This window comes from Eulemur rufifrons, chromosome 26 (assembly GCF_041146395.1).
Source record: "Eulemur rufifrons isolate Redbay chromosome 26, OSU_ERuf_1, whole genome shotgun sequence".
Classification (NCBI taxonomy): domain Eukaryota; kingdom Metazoa; phylum Chordata; class Mammalia; order Primates; family Lemuridae; genus Eulemur; species Eulemur rufifrons.
The window spans coordinates 3,268,685-3,290,222 of NC_091008.1; the positions used below are offsets into that span (position 1 = coordinate 3,268,685).

At 38.1% G+C, this 21,538-nt stretch overlaps 1 protein-coding gene across 2 annotated transcripts; it reads right to left on the reverse strand.

Moving 5' to 3' along the window:
• Positions 1-1,827: 1,827 nt before the first annotated feature.
• LARP7 (La ribonucleoprotein 7, transcriptional regulator) lies at positions 1,828-20,995 on the reverse strand. 2 transcript variants are annotated; one of them, XM_069459080.1, is made up of 13 exons: positions 20,875-20,995; positions 14,284-14,487; positions 13,172-13,272; positions 13,016-13,099; positions 12,681-12,845; positions 12,503-12,596; positions 12,074-12,424; positions 11,833-11,977; positions 9,951-10,102; positions 9,022-9,140; positions 6,037-6,196; positions 5,716-5,807; positions 1,828-2,043 (listed from the first exon to the last, which is right to left on the reverse strand). In XM_069459080.1, the coding sequence occupies exons 2-13, from the start codon at positions 14,483-14,485 to the stop codon at positions 1,963-1,965; spliced, it is 1,746 nt and encodes a 581-aa protein (XP_069315181.1). In that variant the 5' UTR covers positions 14,486-14,487; positions 20,875-20,995; the 3' UTR covers positions 1,828-1,962. The 2 variants fall into 2 exon arrangements, with proteins under 2 accessions (XP_069315181.1, XP_069315180.1); XM_069459079.1 differs by having other exon boundaries at positions 12,074-12,427.
• Between the last annotated feature and the right edge of the window lie 543 nt (positions 20,996-21,538).

Below are 21,538 nucleotides of genomic sequence, written 5' to 3' on the forward strand. Positions count from 1 at the left end.
AAGACCCCATCTCTACTAAAAATAGAAAGAAATTATATGGACATCCAAAAACATATATAGAAAAAATTAGCTGGGCATGGTGGTGCATGCCTGTAGTCCCAGCGACTCGGGAGGCTGAGGCAGGAAGATCGCTTGAGCCCAGGAGTTTGAGGTTGCTGTGAGCGAGGCTGACGCCACGGCAACTCTAGCCTGGGCAACAGAGCAAGACTCTGTCTCAAAAAAAAAAAAAAAAAGAGGCAGTCTTTGTTTTATCCACTAATGTCTTCCCAGAGTTACAACAGTGTCCAAAGACAGATAGTAAATCTTTGTGGAATGAGCGCTTGTTTCAAAAACTGCTAAGAGGACAGAGAATTTCTGAAATTTTACTTGGTAACACCTCCATGTTACCCTAAGACATTCCTCGCTGAGATCCACTGAGTTCTTGAAACATTCATTTACTTCTGATTATTTTGGATCTACTGGAGCATCCTTCGTCAGTCTTCGCAATAAGGCTTAGCAACTACTTACAGATCTTCCTTCTCCACAAACGCGTACGGCCAGCTTTCCTTCCTAGAGGGGGAAAACCTCCGTGGTGGGAGTGGCATCTTGCCAGCGTCCTTATTTTTGATAGTAATCAGCTGTTGTCACCCCAACCAGGAGACAGTCCATCTCTTTAACTCTCTGGCTCACAGATTCCTGACTGCAGGCCTCCCACAATCCACGAGAGGGGCAGCCAAGTGAGACCCCCATTTCTGGACAAAGCTGACGGAATGAGGAATGAGTTTACAGCCCAAGGAAAGGAGACCCCTGCGGCTGTACAGAACACGTTTCTGGCAAGAGATGAAGATGATGCCAGTCTTGTACAGACCCTGTAAGTTCAGCTCTGGGAAGGCCTGGAGGGTTCCAGGCCTGTGATTTTCCTGAATAGAACGACAGACTTTAGTCCTAAGGTTGATTCCTAGATCGCCTCCCCCTTCACCCCCCACTCTGCTCACAGCGCCTGGTACATGCTAACCAAAATAAAATGTTTAACTTGATTTATGAAAAATAAACTCAATGCTTTCAAAATTTAATATTTTAATTGGAAACAGTTCATACGGTCTGTTGTTCAATTGAAAGCTCAGATAGGTAACGTGCAATAAATGAAATGTTACACGCTTGTATAAATTGACATGAAAACACATCAAAGATATTAGAAATGGAAGAAGTAAGTTACAATTACAGTGAGAGTTCACTGCTAAACATTTTTCTAAACTTCATATTCAGGGCGGGGCAGGGTGGCTCATGCCTGTAATCCCCACACTTTGAGAGGACCAGGCTGGAGGATGATAGCTTGAGGCCAGGAATTCAAGAACAGCATAGGCAACAAAGTGAGACCCTGTCTTTACAAAAAATAAAAATTAGCAGGGCATGGTGGCACAAGCCTGTAGTCCCAGCTGGGCCAGGAGGATTCCTTGAGCCCAGAAGTTCCAGGCTGCAGTGAGCACTCCAGCCTGGGTGACAGAGTAAGACACTGTCTCTGAAACAAAACAAAACTTTATATTCATATAGTGTTATTTGTGTAATCATGTATTGTTGTTGCAGTATAAAAACCAAAATTAACACATTTCAAAATAATGTGTTATTTTGAAGCATTCAAAATAATGCTCAAAACATTTATTTACCAAATCACCTGAGGTTGACTTATAAGATAACTTCAACAAGTAAAATGTTTAATGAAAAACTGTGGTATATAATGTACTTGTCTCTAGAAAAAAAGTTTTATTTACAAGTTGAGGAACAAGGGTATTTCTTTTTCTAAAATTTTTATTTATTTCAATAGCTTTAGGGGATACAAGTGTTTTTTATTGCAAAAGTATTTCTTTTAATTAAATGTAGGTTTTAAAAAAACACTCATTATGTAGTACTATCACAGTAAAAATGAATTTCCTAAGAACAGCTCAAGTATGCAGCAAAATATCAAGAGGCGAACTGTAATTTTTTTCAATCATATTCAGAAAACCTTATGTGTTTACTTGCTTGTTGAGTCTTTGCCAGTCTAATCTTTTCTGCTTTGGTGATTAACTACAGAGAAAGAAATAAGAAATTAGAATGTATTGGACACCCAGAAACAAAAAAATAATTATGACTAGGAAAATTTCACAACTATCAGCTTGAAAGAAATTTTTTAAAAAGGGGAAAAGGAAGAGAAATGAGATAATTATGCTTAGGCTCAATCAATGACAATGATAATTAAGATTAAGGCTTATTAAGTATAACAGATATTAAACCTTTGAGTTATCAAGAATCCCCCCTCAAGTTTAGTTCAACATTACTCAAACTCTTTCAATTAGAAATAGCTATTTCCACACTGCTAATTCTTTCACCTTTTAGGAAGGTTCAGAACCTTTATTTGTTTGTTGTGTCACATACCCCTTGGGCTTGAACGTTAATTACCAAGGCACTTTTTAAAGGATATATTTTCCTTAATAATTATATTGTGCTTGAGAATTTATGAATTATTTGAATCAGACAGCGTATTTCTGGGCTGGGTGCTACACAAAGGTTTGCTTATAAATTGCTTACAAATTTGAAAATTAAAAAATATTTAAAATAAGGATGTTATTAAGGATACTTATTATTGCTTACACAGTTACATAAAATGTTGGATAATTTTAAAGGAGGCAAACGAAATTATGTGGAATGCAGAAGAAAACCGTTTAAAATGTCTAAAATATTCCAAAAGCTTCCTTGATGGAAAAAGTTAAAATACCTTACTTGACTCTGGAGTGCACGCAGATCTTTTTCTCTTCTTAAAAAATATGGATTCCAATGAGTGTTTAAATCGTTTTAATGTGTTTGGTGTCGTATGGCCACTGGCAAGAGGTCACTTTTAGATTGGAGACGTTTAGGAGCCTATCATACCCACGCACACATTGTATGAATTCTGTCTTTACCTGCTGACTGCAGTAATTTGTGCAGAAAATACCACTTTGATTAAAAACAAAATTTTCTTTGAGAAGCTGAAGAGAAGTAAGCCTTATTCTGTCTCCAGTAGCTATTCTCAATCTTTACCAATGAGCTCAGGGTGACAGAGATTACACTGCAAAGACCCAGTGAGACATCCTCTTTGGCAGATCTCTCTTCCTTCTTCCTGCTCTTTTTTGAGAGATCGTTAATTTAATTCACCCATGTTTTACATATGATTGTATATAAAAATAGCCTATGTAGAAAATAAAATTTTTCTTAGTCACTTTTCCTCTTTCAATTCTGTATAAACTGAACAAGACTTAGAAAATCGTTCCCCGTGTTATTCTACTGGATCATGTGAAAATTAAGAACCAGGATTTTTTTTTTTTTTTGGTTTTTTTTTTTTTGAGACAGAGTCTCACTCTGTTGCCCAGGCTAGAGTGAGTGCCGTGGCGTCAGCCTAGCTCACAGCAACCTCAGACTCCTGAGCTCAAGGGATCCTCCTGTCTCAGCCTCCCGAGTAGCTGGGACTACAGGCATGCACCACCATGCCCGGCTAATTTTTTCTATATATATTTTTAGCTGTCCATATAATTTCTTTCTATTTTTAGTAGAGATGGGGTCTCGCTCTTGCTCAGGCTGGTCTCGAACTCCTGAGCTCAAACGATCTGCCCACCTCGGCCTCCCAGAGTGCTAGGATTACAGGCGTGAGCCACCGCTCCGGCCAGAACCAGGATTTTTAAATTAGCGCTTTGTTTTCACTCAGTGATGGAGCGAATACAATGCTATTGTGGAAACACTGGTCTGTCATGTAAGGGTGGGCTGTCACCCTTTGGGCCAACTGACACTCTGCTAATTTTCTCTGAGCACTTAATGTCTATTACTAAGGTGCTCCTAGTACCTTCCGCTGTCCTGGTCCCCTAGTCCCTGACAATGTCCCTTTAAGGCCTCTGCATTTTCTGAGGCTTCAGCCTGGAAAGCTGTTATTCTGAAGGCTCCTGGCTCCCCTACTGACTTCCCTAAGGGCCAGGCAGTCCCGGCTGTAACATCACCTTCGCAGACAGACTTCCCAGGCAACCTCATCTGATGTGAAGCTATTCTGCGATACTCTTTAATTGGCTTTATTTTTCTGCACGGGAAAACCACCTAACCTCTGTTGTTTATCTGCAAGCTGAATGAAAGCAGGGGACTTCGTTATTTATGACTGCACCCCCAATTCCAAGAATGGGGGCTAACACAAAGAGACACTCAAACTGTATTCATTAGTTAAAACAATCAGCAAACAAGTAGCTTAAACTAATCACCGTCTAGTCCTCTCCTCTAACAAGCTTGGTACAGCTTTTACTTTGCGTGGTGTCTTCTTTTTTTATTTCATGACATGAGCCAACGGGCTACTTCCGTAGCTTCAGCTGTTTCTACTTAACAAATCCTGGCAACAGCAACCCCAACGGTGCCACAGGTAAATGGAGTCAGGAAAACAGATCTGCCCAACTCAGTAACAGAGCGACTCGTGTGTTCCAGCTCAGTTTATAAAATTTCCTAGCCAATGGTTGTTTCCTTGCTTCAAATTCTCAGAGACACGCTCTTTCCAAATTTCTAAAATCAACAACAAATAATTCCTAGTTTAAAAAATGTGTACAATCTGAATGAAATTTCACACCAATTAGAGGTATTATGTAACAAAGTGACTTCACCTGTGGGTTCTGGATTAACGCTTTTAACATTTCAATGATCTCACACAGGCTGTGACATTAACACCTCTTAGACCCTGAAAGAGTCCCTAGGAACCAAGGGAGGCCTCCCCCTCTCAGCAAGTTCGGTCCCCATTCCAGGAAACACAATTAACGAAGCCCAGCAGGACACATCTCCCCAAATCACCATAAATTCCAATGAATTCCAGGTTATTGAAGGCTGACGAAAAAAACACTTGATTTTGAAGTTAAAATTTTTTTTTATAAATATGACCTCAAATTAACAAGCCCAGACTACAGGAAGTAGGTCTTTTAAAGTGCTCACCAAGCATACACGGATGTTCATCTTTTCAGGTTTTTCTCAGACTTTTATAATATACATTTCTAAGGTTTTATGATAATAGTGTTCGCTGTTATATACCCTACTTTGTTCTAAACACTTAAAAATGTATTAACCTTTACATGGACATAATTTGTTTTAAAAGAATAAACCCGACAGCTTACTGGCAACACTTTATAAATTTCCAGTATCATTTTAATTAACACAAAATAAAATTATTGAAAGAGAGGCTTGCTTTAAATTAGTTATTTAAGCTTGTTTGTATCACTTGTTGATGATTCTAGAGAAAAAGGAGTCAAGCTTATTACTGCCGTAGGGTACACAGTGCATAAAGTCTCTTAATCTTATCTGTGGAGCCTCATCTCTTATAAACCACACTCCAAATACATTGTGTTTTTACCAGTAAGACAGTCTTTCTATAATCATTTACTACCAAACTACAAGACACAGCAGCCAGAAATCAAGACTGTTTAAAGTACATAATTGGTTAAAAAAAGAAAGGAAAAAAAGGAAAACTCTAAATTAAAATTGTGTACCCTTGTGGGAAAAATAAGTCCGTTTCATGCGTTTTGAAGTCCAGAGAATGGGTCTTCCCTATCAATTTAAAACACAGTATTACACTCTGTAAATCTTTGTAAATCTTTGTTATGTAATACCAAAAGCAAGGTTATTTTATGACTGCCTATTATTGACTTTCAGAAGGCATCCAATTTCCACAAAAAGTTTAGTCTACAGAGAGAAAAATATAATAATTACCTTTTCAGTGCCTCTCTTCTTTTCCCGAGGCTGATTAAGTTTGGCCTGTCTATCAACCAAAATCTTCTGCCAATACCTTTGTTCGTGATCACCTTAAAAAACAAAAACTCCGATTACTGAACGGAAAGACACATAAGAAAAAAACATATCCAAGGCATTAGATTCTCAATAAAGGAACCAGAATACTAGTTTGATTATATTTAATGCTACTTTACACACATTAGAGGATGGAAAAAAATACTAGTTTCATCAGCCAAACTCAGAAAATATAATTACCCATAATAAGAATCGTTCCAAGAAGAAATTTCTATAAAGTTTTACCAGAAAGGACCTCCAGTTTCCAGCAGTGTTTCTTTTTAATTTCTGCGTATGCATTTATTACTGCTTCGGCGTCCTCAGGGGTTTTAAACCTAGCATGGCATTCTGTATCTCCTTCCAGCAAATCAACGTACACAACTTCTGAGATTGCTGCCAACGTGTCCTGCGTTAGAGTTTAGCAGAAAAATTTAAAAATCAGTAGCAAAAAGGTTTTGTAATTCTAAAATTACTCCAGTGGCTGTCCCAAGAATATACAAAGTGTCCCCACACCCCCAAATCAGGAAAGGTTTAAGTTGAGGAGCAGTTAGGATAAGGAAAACAACTAAAAGAAAAAAAATGATTAAGGGACAAAGTGCTTCCCTTGTACCAAATCACTTATGATTTAAAATACATGTAAAAATCATTTAAATTGTTGTAACAACTTGTGAGGAAAATTTCATCGAACCTACAAAAATCTTAGGTTTCCTGCATAGTTCAAGAGCTCTTACTATCTGATAAAATACCTAAGTAAGCTCTTCTAAGCAAGTAGTGGTCACCCAGCAAGAAAAAGTTTTACCTATAATGCCTGCTGTGAGGGCAAATTAACCAGATTCCTGCATTCTTAACCAATTTTTTCCACAGCAGGTTCTAGCAAGTATACAATGCATTTATGCAGGAATGTTACACTAATTTCTCATTCATCAACTTCCATTCATAAAGCTAAAGAAATAACTGGAGATTCCCAATTAGGAAAAAAAAAGTCTGATTTATCTCACTTCCCTTTAGTTTTGAAACAAATTTTCAAGACAAAACTAATTTAGATTACTTTTAGATATTAAATTTTTAGATGTTTAAATAATGAAAAGAATTAGGTAATACCTGGAAATATTATTTCATCCCAGAATAAGAGAAGTTTATTAGTTAATAATGAAGGGTATGTAATAAAAAATCTGAGCCTTTAGAAGTCAGGGAATAGGTCTCAACTCATCCCAACACTTAGCATACTAACACGAAATAGACACTTAGTAGATATTTGCTGAATCAATTAAAAAAAAAGGGAAATGGAGAGAAATACACTTGTCAATCCTTTCCATTTCTTTATCTAGTTAATCAGCACTAAATTTAGGAACAAATAATCAGTATTAAATTGATGAAATCTGAATGTATTCATTGGTAGTTGTGAGAGTTTTATAATTGATTTTCCAGACAGATTCAATTACAACAACTGAAAAGATATTTACTAAATATCCATTATAATGTCAGGCTAATCTCCTGGTTTAAAACCATTAGAATTTAAAACCCTGAGAATGACAAATTAGCCTGGTAATCACACTGGCAAGAAACAGGCAGCAGTAACCACCATAATAGCTCAGTTTTTGTTCCAGCAAAATGTAAGTAACTATTAACTTAATTAACGTAGTGATTAATTTTATGATTTTGGGGATCGTAAATGAAATATTTATAATTGATATAATTACGATTTATACAATAAAAATTCTTTAATGAATATAATTAAACCTGTGTCAGCTATTCCAAATAGCAAACTTTGAGTAATTTTTATATTAAATCTTTTGCAATCTGACTAACCACAGCAGCATTTAGGTCCCTCAGTTTTTTAGCCTTCTTATTCTAAATGCCATAGCCTAAAAATGCAAGCTGGTAATAGCAATTTGGGATTGGCTAAATCTCTCACCAATCAGGAAAGAGAATCAAAATTTATGTCTTAGTGACAGCAACCAGGATTTCAGGATGGGGTTTCAGATACAGAGTGCTTACAGATGATTATAGTAAGTGACAACCTAGATGATGGTTATTCAAGTTCAAAACTCACTGGTATGAGTCTATGTAAAATCAAAATGTCATATTGTGTGATGTTGAATGTCAGTACAAGAGAATTTCTTAAATACGTGGTATGTTATTTAAAACATTCTATATAGCTTAAAAATAAAGAGCCTTACCTAAATGGGTGACAGAGTAAGGGCAAATAAGATATGGTACTCCCACACAAAGAAATATGATTTCACTAATAAGAAAAAAGTACTGCTATCCGCGTTGGTATAAAAGGCTTTGTAAAAGATAAACTGTATTACAGACTACTATGTATAGCAAGTTGCAGTGTAAATTATATAGAAGTATGAAATTTGCTTACACATGCATATAAAATTTTTGTAGTTTTTCAAAAATATTTTACATTTTTCTGTAATTGTTTGAAAATTTTAGACAGTCAGCATGGATTGAAAATACTTTACCGAAAAATTTTTAAAAAGACTATTTTCTATAAAAACTCGTGTATTTCTTTTAACAAAAAAATTAAATTCCCCCAAAGGATTCATTCACAGACAAAAATAAACTAAATGCATAAGTAAAAATATGCGTACTATTCCTTTTATTATTTAACAGCAATTTTGACTTTTTTTAGGGTAAGAAAATCATTTTGGAATCCACTGAAAGCTAAGAGTGCTAATGAAAACCAATTCTCTAGTTTGCTCCAAAACTAGATAATATCAGATAATTATAATTTGAAATAATTTCAGACCAATTCTAATATTGATTAAATCCTCAAAAAAGTTTTGGTGACAACTGTTTTTCTAAAACCTATTTTTACTGAAAACAGAAAAAAGTCCTCTAAAAAATAAATATTGGGAAAGTGCTTTACTGTATCTACCCCTTTAGTTAAAAGGACTACATTTACTCACTCAACTACACAGCGACCAACCATCCGGGATATCAATAAAAATAAGCACAAGTTGCAATTTTCCTCTAGAAAAGGATATTTAAACTGTGCTGATTGTACATTTGGTTCAGTAAGGAATTTTAGTCTTTAGATTTTGCTTCAAGTTAAACCTAAGAATTTAACATGGGGAATCAAAACCCAACAGGTAGTTTACCACAGAGGTACAAATTCTAATTTAATTTGGTTTTTTTTTTTTCCATATTCAAAACATTTTCACACAGGGAAGTTAGTAAGAAGAGAAAGGGACAAATACCCTAGGGGCTCAAATCATTTACCCTGACTAGTTTCCTGCCAGGAAGTGGCTCAGTGCTAAGGATCTTCACAATCACTCCACTCACAAACTGTGGTCCTGTTGTGTTAACTTTCTCTTGTGGGCGACACTCTTCATTGCTGGCTGTGGATATATATGACAAGGAAAAGACCAGGAATAAATCTCTTATACGTTATCAATTTATCACTTAGGAGGAGGATCATTTTAGAACAATAACAATAATTTCAGAGGCTGATTTAAGTAATCAATTTAAAATTTACTGAATTTAAAAATAATTTAAATAATTAAGAAAGTTACTTTGTATGTCATACTGCTTATTTCAGATTTCCATGAAATAAAATGCAGAATGTTTTACTACCCTAAAATGCTAACTAATATTGTTAGAACATCTGTAGAACTTTAAAAAACTGCCCTTTCTCCCTGAACCTAGGAACAAAAGAACATTAGTTAATAAAGTAAAAAACTAATTACAAGATAATATGAGAATATTCTAAATACAATATTATTCAAATGTGAATATTTATTTTTACAATATATAAGAATTTAAAATGTATTCTATTTTGAACAACTGATAAGAATATTGCTTTAATTTGTTCCTGCCCATGGTTCATACAGTGAAATGAAATTGCAGGTGAGAAATTACAATCTTTATTCCTACAAACTTGGTCAACCTACAAACCAGGCAGCCATGACTAAATCTGATTAATAAGGAAAACTGTAGAGAAAACTCTTGTTATTAAAAATGATTAAAATGAGCCCTTCCAACAGTCTTACAACAAGAATAAATAAATCACACATCTGGACAACTTGAGAAATCAATCATTGTTCTAATAGTGACCATGTCAAATAATCAAGTTTTTTTTACAGTTAAAATTTATCCCATCATAGTTCAGAAATCATAATGCTAACAAAAACTATCATAGTGACTTTTACCTTTTTCATTTTTCATGCCAGAATTGTGAGGTATTCCGCTGTCTGTTTCCATTTCTGATTCTGATTTTATTTGGGATATTGTTTTCTTCAGGGAAGCCATGCTAGCTTTTTGTAGTGCTAGATACTCTTTTTTTAAATCCATCCATTCACTCCTGCAAGGAAATAAGTCAACTATGGAAACAGGGACAACAAATGACTAAATAAAAAGTAAATATGGAAATATCTAAATATATACATTCACAGTGACTTGCAACCACTCCTCCTCCCAACTTTCCTGCTTCTTTAAACACATACACTCAAAATATTCTCTGGGCTCTAAATCCAGCTAGCAAACAAGCGAAGGGAGCTCCCCTTCCCCCACCATTCAGGTTAAATGTTTTAACCTTGCCAATTAAAGTTTTCAGCGTTTTGACATATTTTCATGTATAAAAATAAAATTTTAGCATGAATTCTTTGATTGACTAGTAACATTTACTGTATCAGTCATCTCTGAGGGGAAAAAAATGAGAGATTTGAGATTTGTTAAGCTGCTTCCAATTGAAGAGATAACATTCCTCAGTATTTACTTGAATGAAAAGGAATTTCTAAGAAGAGAAAAACACCCCATGGAAGCAATTTATTTATTTACATACATTTAACATGTAGATGTTTCTTCAAACAGCTAGAGCTCCTCTAAATAGAAACACAAAGCCTCTGCAGGCTCTGTGGGAGCCCTCATTGTTACCCTAATCTGTGCCATCAAACAAGCAGATAGGAGATTTTTTTTTTTTTTGGAGGAGGGTATCTTGTGGTAATGGTGTTAGCTGTTAACATTGACATCTGTATACTTCAAAAAAAAAAAAAAAAAAAAAAAAGTCGCCAGACCCACCCAGGATCATACATTCCCTGAGAGCTGATACATTAAAATAACAAAAGGCTCTTGTAATGATTCTGTGAGATAAAAAGGCAAAAGGAATTCAGGAGTTTAGAATAGTATAAATAGAAGTGCCTGAAGTCCTGGCCTTTTACTCATCTAGAGGAGACCAGGAATCTGGGGAAAACGAATCAGGGAAGGTAAAGAAAATCTGTTCTCTAAAAGGTACGCAGTTTTTTTTTTTTTTCTTCTAGTTAGCTTTTACCCCTTGGGTCCCAAGAAGTTTTATACGGGTGGGCTCCCTTCAACTTAAACATGGAGGTGCTTTCTGAGACTTTTAGAGTAAGTGCTTTCATGTTTTAGTGGAAGTGAATCCAACTTCTTTCTCCAAAGCGGAACGTGCTGATTTTGCTAACGTACAGGAGTTAAACACGGGGGTCCCCTTTGCTTTAACATGGGGGTACGTGCTGTGTGAATCAAAAGTAGTGCTTCCATGTTTCAGTGGAGGTGTCTCCAAACTGAAACAAAGTTTGTTCTTAATCTTGTAAGATTTTGTTACAGGTGAAAAAGGATTCCACGCCTTTTCCCAGAGACTGGGCTCCCCACCACTTAAACGTGGATGTACTTGCTTTGAGACTAAACAAGTAAGTGCTTCCATGTTTTGGTGATGGTAAGTCTTCCTTTTACGTTTTCACAAGCCTTCGAAAGTACTTCATTGAATCACCTGCTTTTAGGATATTTAAGCTGTATTTTGGGTTTTTTAAGGCTACTAAGGGGCCCCCTCTACTTTAACATGGAGGCATTTGCTGAACGTGACAAAAGTAAGTGCTTCCATGTTTGAGTGTGGTGGTTCCTGCTTAATCTTCAGTTGCGTCCTGCCCACGCGGTGTGCAGACAGACCTTGGCTACAGCCCGTTACTGTTGCTAATATGCAACTCTGTTGAATATAAACTGGAATTGCACTTTAGCAATGGTGACGGATTGTTGAGTCAATTGCCAACAACGATGTAATTTACAACACATGCTTACTTTGACAGTACTCTTAATGGTATAACCTCTTCTCCCATTTTATGTCTCTCTTTGTGTTTTTTCTTATGTTTTCTTTTTGTTTTTAAGAGAGAACCATCTTTTATATCTCCAGTATCCTTTTCCTCTTCAGTAGAAACTTCTAAATCTTGAGGGAGAAAAAAAAAAAAAAGCCAATTGAGACGAGTGTGTGGCTGTGAAAAGGGTGAAGTGAAGACAGAACCTCAACGTATCTAATCCTTACCTCTGTTTTCTTTGGAAACTTCTGACGCTTCTTTTTTAATGGTGTCTTTCTGAGCTGTTTTCTTTACTTTCGATCTGGGAGTTGGGCATTCTGCATCTTCAGAGCTACTTCTCTTCCGCTTCCCTGTTCTGCCTTCAGGTAAGCTGGATGCTTCAACTCTTTCTCGTTTTTTCTTTTTCTTTGACGGTTGCTTTTGGGGTTCAGGAGTTTCTATTTCTGAGCCCTCGGACGTGGTTCTCGATCTTTTCATTTTGCAAGCGCTCACGTCGCTTGTGTCCATGTTTAACTCTTTCACCTGAACGCTGTCTTCCTTCTTCATTCGGCCTTTCTTCTTCTTTTTCTTTTTCTTTTCTTCTGTAACAATTCTATCATCAGTTTCATTTTATTTCAGCTAGATCCATTTAAATATCAAATAAAGTAAATACTCACCAGCCGCTCTTAAGGATGGAATGGGCTTATTTTTTACTGTCTTGGGAAATATGCCAGGTTTTCTTGGTGCTTCTTCTGGTGGGTTGTTAAGAAACTGAAATGAATGCAAAAAAGTTACTAACTTGCTAAATTTTTTGCTTTTGTTTTTTTTTTTTTTCTTTTTAGAATCTGGACCTACCTCGATAGCTTTCGCTGCTTGTTCTTTTGTTTCAAATTCCACAAAAGCAAATCCCTTTGGATCTCCAGTAGACTTATAATGTGGTATACTTATGTAAACAACATTGCCACATTTACCAAATACTCTTTCAATCCAGCTGTGATTAACATTTTTGGGGAGTAACTCCTGGGATAAATTAAAAGCAGTATTAAAGACTTATAACTCTAGCCTAAGCTTTTCACAATCCCTACACCTTATTCAGGATGCCAATAAATTTTTATGTAAATATTAATGTTTCTGTGTCACTTTTTGACTGGGGACCTGGGCTGTTTAGCTTTTCTGGGAAAATAGCTTACCACGTACACTGTCCGCTCATCCTCATCCTTTGGTCTTTCACCCAGGGGCTTTTTCCTCCTGATTCTGGTGCCTTCTAAATCCAGCTTTAAAACAGTACATATGTTAATCAAACTAAACACAATTATGAGATATAATAAAATTGTAATGATTCTTACCTCTACAACAGCTGAACTTTTCAAAGCTCTGGCTATTAACTTCCCATCAGTGGTTAATTTTTTCATTTTGTTAAAAGACACCAGAAGTGATATATCGACATCTAATAAAAATAAAAAAATAGCAGTAAACTAAAGTAGAATAAAAGTAATTTGAGATTAATTAACTCAATTTAATCAGCTTTGAGCTTTTTACAGCCCCTGTAAACCCTAAGCCATTTTATATACAACAGTGTTTTATGTGTGTTGCATTTGTTGGCCTGCCTAAAAGACTCATTTAGCAAATTTAAATTAAACTTAAAACTTAAATTTGCAATCTAAACATGAGATAAAAATTTCAACATGAATTACTAGGATCCTGCCCTCTTAGAAACTAGGTCTTTCATTTGAGATTTGGATTAGGTGAAATGTCTTCCTTTATGAATTAAAACAAGTATAACACTTTTATCTCTGAGATGCACATGATAAATGGTATTTAAGCAATTAAATCCTAAAGTTTTTTTTTTTTTTTTTTTTTCTTTTGAGACAGAGTCTTGCTCTGCCCTAGGTAGAATACAGTGGTGTCATCATAGCTCACTGCAACCTTAAACTCCTAGGCTGAAGGCTGAGACTACAAGCTTGCAGCCAGTAAGCCCGGCTGGGCTAATTTTTCTATTTGTAGAGACAGAGTCTTGCTCTTGCTCAGGATGGTCTTGAACTCCTGGTCTCAAGCAATTCTCCTGCCTGCACCTCCCACAGTGTTAGGATTAATACCTTTATCAATATCTTTAGAAGTATGTTACTGCTTTGGTTTAAAATTGCTTATTTAATACAGGTCTAAACTCTCAGAATAAGAAGCTTCTATTCTCATTCTAGGAATAAGAAACTTTAGGAATAAGAAACAGATAAAAAGTTTTAATTCTTTAGCCTGTGCTTCCTATCTGGGGAACTAGCACCAAATACTATTTAAAAAGTTATTTATCAATAACTAAACAAAATTAAGACATTGCAAGGAACATACTTGCAAAAATAGATAAAGAATATTATCTACATTACAGAATATACTATTTTGGAAGTTAATTCAAAGACAGTACACATCTAAAATTTGGTTCTATTATATATTGAAACAAACTTACATCCATCTCTAGATTTTTCTATCTGCTCTCGAAGAAATCTATCCTTGTGAAGATTTGCATCCCCAAACCAGAAGTCTACTTGCTTAGCAATATCCGCCAGCACCTGTTTAACTCGAGACCGTTTCTTTTTTTCTACTTCCTTTTTCTTTTCAGTGCTTTCTTCTTCCATGGCCTTTTCTTGATTTCCACTTTCAGTTTCCATTCCTGTGAATTAGAAAACAAAGAAATATTTACCTCAAGCGATTACCACCAAGTAATCGCTAATATAGGAAAATACTTAATTACCTTTTAATTGGCGGGGAAAATGGAATCAACATTTGGCTGCCAGAAGACAAAACTTTTCAGGGGAACGCTTGTCAGACATTCTCAAAAATCAACTGAGGAAAATTTCATTGGCCTTGTGTTTTTTCTTGTTTGTTTATTTTGTGGTTTTTTTTTTTTTTTTTTTTTAGCTCTTCCTTGTTCACTTTTCATTCACTTTGTTTTTTACTTTTAAAATAGTGTAACTCCTCTCTCAGGGATCCCAGCTTTAGTTTTTTTTGTGTGTGTGTGTGCCTTTTTAACTGCAGGACCAGATTATCCTAGTGTAGTATAATATTTACTACACTTTGAGTCAGTAAATGAAAGTATAAGATTAAGGAACTCAGTCTCTATCTCAATAACCCCCCCCACCCCCACCAAAAGTGTTATTCACATTTTTCAATACTAGACCTTCCGATGGACGAAATAAAAATAAATGGATTCTTCATGTTTAGTTGTAAAATGTTAACTTCTGCTTTCTAGAAGCGGACGGCAACTGCTAAGCTGTAGAGTCAGCCCATGCTAGTGCCCTTTCCATGCCAGTGTTTATTTCTTGGGCAACAATTTCTCACCCTCTTCTTCCCAAGTCACTTTGCACACACCACCTTCCCTTTGCCCTCTCAGCTCCAGCCATACTGGCCTTGCTCTTCCCAAAACTCACCCAGCAAACTCAGCAGAGGGTCTTTTGAAACATGTATCCACAGAGACAGCACCGCTTGCTCCTTCAAGTCTTTACTCAAACGTCATCGCAGCCAGCTCTCCCCCCACAATTAGATCTAAAACTGTCAATTTCTGGAACAGATAACTGGGTGACTCCTCCGCCTTGTTTTTCTCCATAGCCTCATCACCTTCTAACGTTATCGTACAATTTATTTCTTTATTCTTCCAAGAATGGGAGATTGATCAAATCACAGATTTTTGCTTATTTTGTTTACTGATGCATCCGCAGTGCTTGGGACATAGTAGTCACTCAAAAATCTTTTGAATGAATTGTGTCTAAGATTTGTTGAGTAAATGGAATCACTAGAGGTGCATTCATAAAAATTAGTGAATGAGTAAAGGGATGAACAGCGGGCCTGGGATGATGCAGGCCTGCCCGAGAATAACCGCAGACTCCCATAATCTGGTTTTGGAAACGGGAGTTAGGACAAATGGGAGTAATACCTGTTTCCTCTGTTGTACGTGGGTTGGGACAGCTATTAGCTGGCATGCAGGCGTTGGGGCTATGTGACCAGAATGACATAAAAGATCGGCAGGCAAAAGAGGCTGAAGCTTTTATGTGTCAAGGTATCCTCAACACAGTTTGGTCCTGATCTAGAAAAGCCATACATACCTGTTGTGGGTTAGGAGGCAAAAAAAAGCAGTGGGTTTGGGTAATTGCTGGATTTGGCCAGAGTGCTGGGGCTGGGCCTCCCGATGAGATGAGGAAGCACAGACTCCACCTTTTGCCTTGTGTTCTTCTTCAAAGCTAAGTAAACATAACATTTACACCTCCTGAGTCCTACTGCCTGCTGTACTCTGTAACTGTTAAACAGTGCTGCTGCTGACAGTGACAGAAATAGATAAGGTGTTTCAAAGTGATATTCTGTAAGAGGGTTACCTTAAAGCATTTCACCTCAAATCATCAATTAATGGGGTATGTATTCTCATCAAAGCCAACAAGAGAATCCTGGCATTTTTAGGACAGGTTTCAGCTGATCAGCCAACTACCAATTTTGAAAATATCCAAGTAATGATGTATTTAGTTGATGCCGGCTAAAGACATAAAATGCAGCTACAAGTCAGAATTAATACTTTTTTAAAAAACAGGTGTCATTTGTACTGAATTAACCACATTCCTCACCCCACACTCTCCTTCAACCCATCTTGTCAAGCTTTTATTCCCACCATTCCGGTGAAACTGCAAACAAAACCATCAATGAGCTCCACTGTCTACCTGACCTTGCCGCAGCATTTGCAGTTGGTAACTCCCTCCTTGGAAATATTTTCTTCATGCAGTTTCCTCTTAATTTCCTTTCAGTCTATCACCCTCCTGTGCTCTACTTATACATGCTGCCCACGGCTGGACTCAGTCCTGGGCTCACTTCTCGTCTATGAATCTTTTCTGAGGGTCCTGGCTTTAAGCTCCTTGGCTTAATGCTGACGTTTCACAAATCTCTTTTCCCTCACTAGCTCCCCATTCCAATATTCAACTGTCCACACAACACCTCCACTAGTTTATCTAAAGGATGTCTCAAAGTTAACATGCCAAAAATAGAACTCTATCTTTTTTTTTTTTTAGACAGGGTATTATTCTGTCGCCCAGGCTAGAGTGCTGTGGCATCATCATAGCTCACAGCAACCTCAAACTCCTGGGCTCAAAGGATCCTCCTGCCTCAGCCTCCCGAGTAGCTGGGACAACAGGCATGTGCCACCATGCCCGGCTAATTTTTCTATATTTTGTACAGACAGGGTCTTGCTATTTTTGCCTACGCTGGCCTCAAACTCCCGGCCTCAGGCGATCCTCCTGCCTCACCCTCCCAGAGTGCAAGGATTACAGGCATGAGGCAATGCCTGGCCGGAACTCCCAAATTTTAACAAATCGATTTTTGCCTAGTTTTTCACATCTCAGAAACACCAAGTACAAAATTGCTGAGAGGGCAAAAACCTTGAAACATGTTTAATGCCTCTTTTCTTCACAGCCTGTAGTCAATTCATCAGCATTTCCATTAGCTCTGCCTTTAAAATACATCCCAAATAGGAATACTTCTCATCTCCATCGTAAGCACCCGGTCCAAGCTACTCCCCTGTCCTGCCTAAACTACTACGAGATCTTTCTAACTAATCTGCCTGCTTCTACTCTTCTTCCCTTACAATCAATTCTCCAGACCATCATTTAAATACGTAAATCAGATCATGCAAATTTCTTGCACAAACTCCTGCAAACGTTTCTTATCACACTCAGAATCAAGTCCAAAGACCGTTACTGTCTACTAGGCCCTGTATTGTCTGGCCTGGTGATACGTAACTTCATCTCCCACAGTGCTTTCTAGAAGGCTCACTTCAAACACACTTACCATCTCTAGGTTCTTTAAACATGCTAAGGCCATTCCCTGTCGTATCTGTATGGATTACTTCCTTTTCCATTACGGTCTCTGTGAATGGCACTTTCTCGGAGGAGATTACTCTTTCACTCAATCTAAAATACTCCCTCCTTACCCATTTTCCATCCTTGCATCCTCTTACCATTCCCTGGAATTATAATTTTATTGCATATCTATCCTACTGGAATGTAAACACTGTGAAGGCAGGGACTTTGACTTGATTACTACCTAAGCATCTGTTGCATAATTAAATATATTTAAAAGTACTTGTAAAGTGTCAAGCATTTCAAATTCTTTTGTAAGGTGGCAGAAAATCAAGAAAATGCAAATGGAGCTGTGACGACAACTACAGTGGCTCCACTGCTAACTTTCTCTCTTGAAAAAACTATAAGTTATAAAGGACAGATGACCTACTCTCCAGTTCCTTTCCTTGTCCGAGACCACCATCTAATGAACAGTGGACAGAATTGCAAAAGCATAGAAAGTCGCAACCCTCCCAGAACTTTCCCCATCATTCTCATATTTCAGCCCAGAGATCCTCCCTTTATTCTTTCTCCTAAGGATTATTTTTGTGGTTTGGAGTCTTTAAGTTCAGAATGACCAAATATACCTTTGATTTAGAAGAAGATATGGATTAAACAGAAAGTAACATAAGATATGGTGCAATTTAGCTCCCCTACACAATGACTGCAGAAAATCAGGAATTTCCATGGCAATACATTTTTTTTTTTTTTTTTGGAGACAGTGTGTCACTTTGTTGCCTGGGCTATAGTGCAGTAGTATCTTCATGGCTCAATGCAACCTCAAACTACCTGGCTCAAGCGATCCTCCTACTCCAGCCTTCCAAGCAGCTGGGACCACAGGCATGTGCCCCCATGTTTGGCTAAAATTTTTAAATTTTTTTTGTAGAGATGGGGTCTTGCTATGTTGCTCAGGCTGCGGTAATACTTTTGGTTAGTCTTAATCCTCAACGTCCGTCTTGTGATAATAGTTATGTGTATCATCATCCCATACATTCCAAATCAAACTTATTATCTCTCCTACCCCCAGATCTGTTCTTTCTACCACTCTCATCTTATTTAAGGATGCTATATTCCACCAAGTTAGCCATTCAAGCTATTTGCTAGCTGTGTGGATTTTGAGCAAGTTACCTCATTTCTCTGTGGTCTATAAAATGTGGATAAAAATCATGCCTACATAATAAGGTTGTTGTGAGGATTAACCAAAATAATGTAAATAAATTATTTACAAATTGCTGCCGTATAGAACACACTCCATAATTTATAACCATTATTATTATTTACCGATCTGTCACTAAAGCCTATCAATTCGAAGTTGAAATGGCTATCATCTGTATCCAGTGTTTTCTACAACTACTGTCATGAGAATATGGCAAGTTTACACGCTGTTCTAGAAGTCATCTATCCTTCACAGAAGCCTATGTGTAAATTATCTAAAACACAGATCTGGTTTTGTGATGCTAAGGAAAAAACTTGCAACATCAGAAATTCCTTATCACCTTTTTTAACATAATATGTATTTAAAAAATTGTTAAAAAAAAGTAACATTTAACTGGCTTCTACACATGGGCTTTAAACAAAGAATAAAAGTTACTGGGCAACAATGCCAGTTACTTTACACACATTGTTCTAAATCCTCACGAGCCCTCTAGGGAGTAGTTTCTTCCATCTCAAAGGTTAGGTGACTTGTCCAAAGCTAGTTAGGTAAGCGAGCCAAGATATGTTCAAGTCCCACATTGTCTACCTTTTAGTAGAACCTCCTGCAACTTGTCACCATTTAAACCCTATGTGTGACTCTGGAATTCTTAACCTGAAGTCTGGACAAGACTTAACCTATGGCTGGACGAGAATTCTTGTGAACTCCATTAAATTGTTAAAAGACAAATTTTAAGATAAGGTAAAGTAATGACTCTTGTACAAATATAAAATGAATACACAGTAAACATTTTATTTAAGTACAGTCATGGGTTGTTTAATGACAGGAACACGTTCTGAGAAATGCATGATTAGGCGATTGTGAGGTACATCATAGATCGTACTTACTCCGTGACGTACTCACAAAAACCTAGATGGTATCTACTACTACACACCTATTATCTCATGGGACCACCATTGTACATGAGGTCTGTCCTTATGCTGCACTTGACCATAAATGAGGGAACCAGTTAAATGTCAAAAACCAGTTCGAAGGAGAATTCAAAAAGCAAATACGTATATAGGCAATCAGGAACTTAGAAATAAACGCCAACAGACAACTGGTCAGGGTAACAGTTAATTGCATCTCTACTGGACAAACCTAACTTCCATTTTTATTGTTTTCTACAAGTTACAGAGTTGTAAAATAGCTCCACGACAATGAAAGACACAGATAACCTGCAAAAGTGAGCTAGAAAAGACACCAATTTTTTTTTTTTCCATTTCGAAGTGTTTCACAATTTTTCCCGACAAAATTGTGCGCCAAATGTTTTGATAAGGACATGCACATTTTCCTGGAAAGCTCATGCTTTAACTTCACGTTTTCAGAATAACTGGTTTGCCAAAAAAAAGCCAAGAACCATTGTTCTGGTCACAGCCGACTATCTAACGGTCCCCGAACACTTAGTTTCCAGGCCCAGGTGAAATGTCACCTGAGTCTTTGAGGCCTGCCACCACCATGTCCCCGCTATTCAATTGCCTCCACATCCGTTTTCCCTAAGTACCTTTACTAACGCGCTCAGTACACCGAATCTACCTCTTATTATTTGTCGGCTCTCTTGCAGAATTGGATTTTCAACTCTTTGAGGACAAGGACTCGCAAAGGACTTAATTTTAGCATATAAGTCCTCACTTTCGCTATCCATTGGCAGCCAAGGCTCAACGCCAATCCGCGGAATAAAGCGGTTTTACCCACCGCCCACCGCTCCTCTCGGCACCCGTACTTCCGCACGGACGCCGCCAACGGCGGGGCGTGCCCCAAACCTCCCAACGCCGGGCGCACGGCGCCCCCACTCGCTGGAAACTGGAACTACAGGGCCGCGGGCGGACTTTGCGCGTGCGCACAGAGAACTAGGCCAGGCGAACTGATGGGTTCGTGGAGGGGGCGGGGTGAGAGGGACCACGGATGACAGAATGGGACTGCGAGAAAAAGGACTGAGAAGAATTTAGACTTCACCCAACCTGAACGACCCTGTAGGCCACTTGCAACTTACTCCGTTCAATTCCCAAAATACGGGGTCAGGAACTGCGTCCTCCAGCCCTTCCCGGCGGCTGATCCTTATAGTCGTGGTTACTCTCGCGTCATAGGGCGAGCGACACCGTTCTCTCGTCTCCGTCGAGAAAGACGGACCCAGAAGCCGCGCGCCCGCCGTGACGTCACAGGCGCGGCTGGCTCCGCAGGGGCGGGGCACCAGAGAAGGCGGCCGGGTGAGGAGGCTCGCAGCGGAAGAAGAATTCGATTGGCGGTTTGAAAACGGCGGTTCTGGCTGAGGCGGGGGTGGGCGGGGCAAGTAGCGGGGCCTTATCTGGTGCTGTCGCGGGTTGATGACGTCACGCTCTTTCGCGGGAGAAACTCGAAAGTGGATTTTTCTGCAATCCGCTGCTGAAGTGAAGTGTTGCTCGGGGTTTCCTGGGAATGAAGGGTAGAGAGGCAGGGAGACTTGAGCGACTTGGGGACGAAGGGACGGGAGAATCTGCTCGGTAAGAAGCGGACCGGGAAGGTTTCTGTTGGGAACCGGGTTTGGGGTGGCAGCAGTCACAGCTTGCTGAGACCGCCTGTCATAATTGGTGCCGCGTCTTCCCCGGTTTTCCTAGTCCCTGCTTTGCAATTCCGCATACATACGAGGCCCTGAGAGGGTTTTGTAGCTCGTTTTTAGG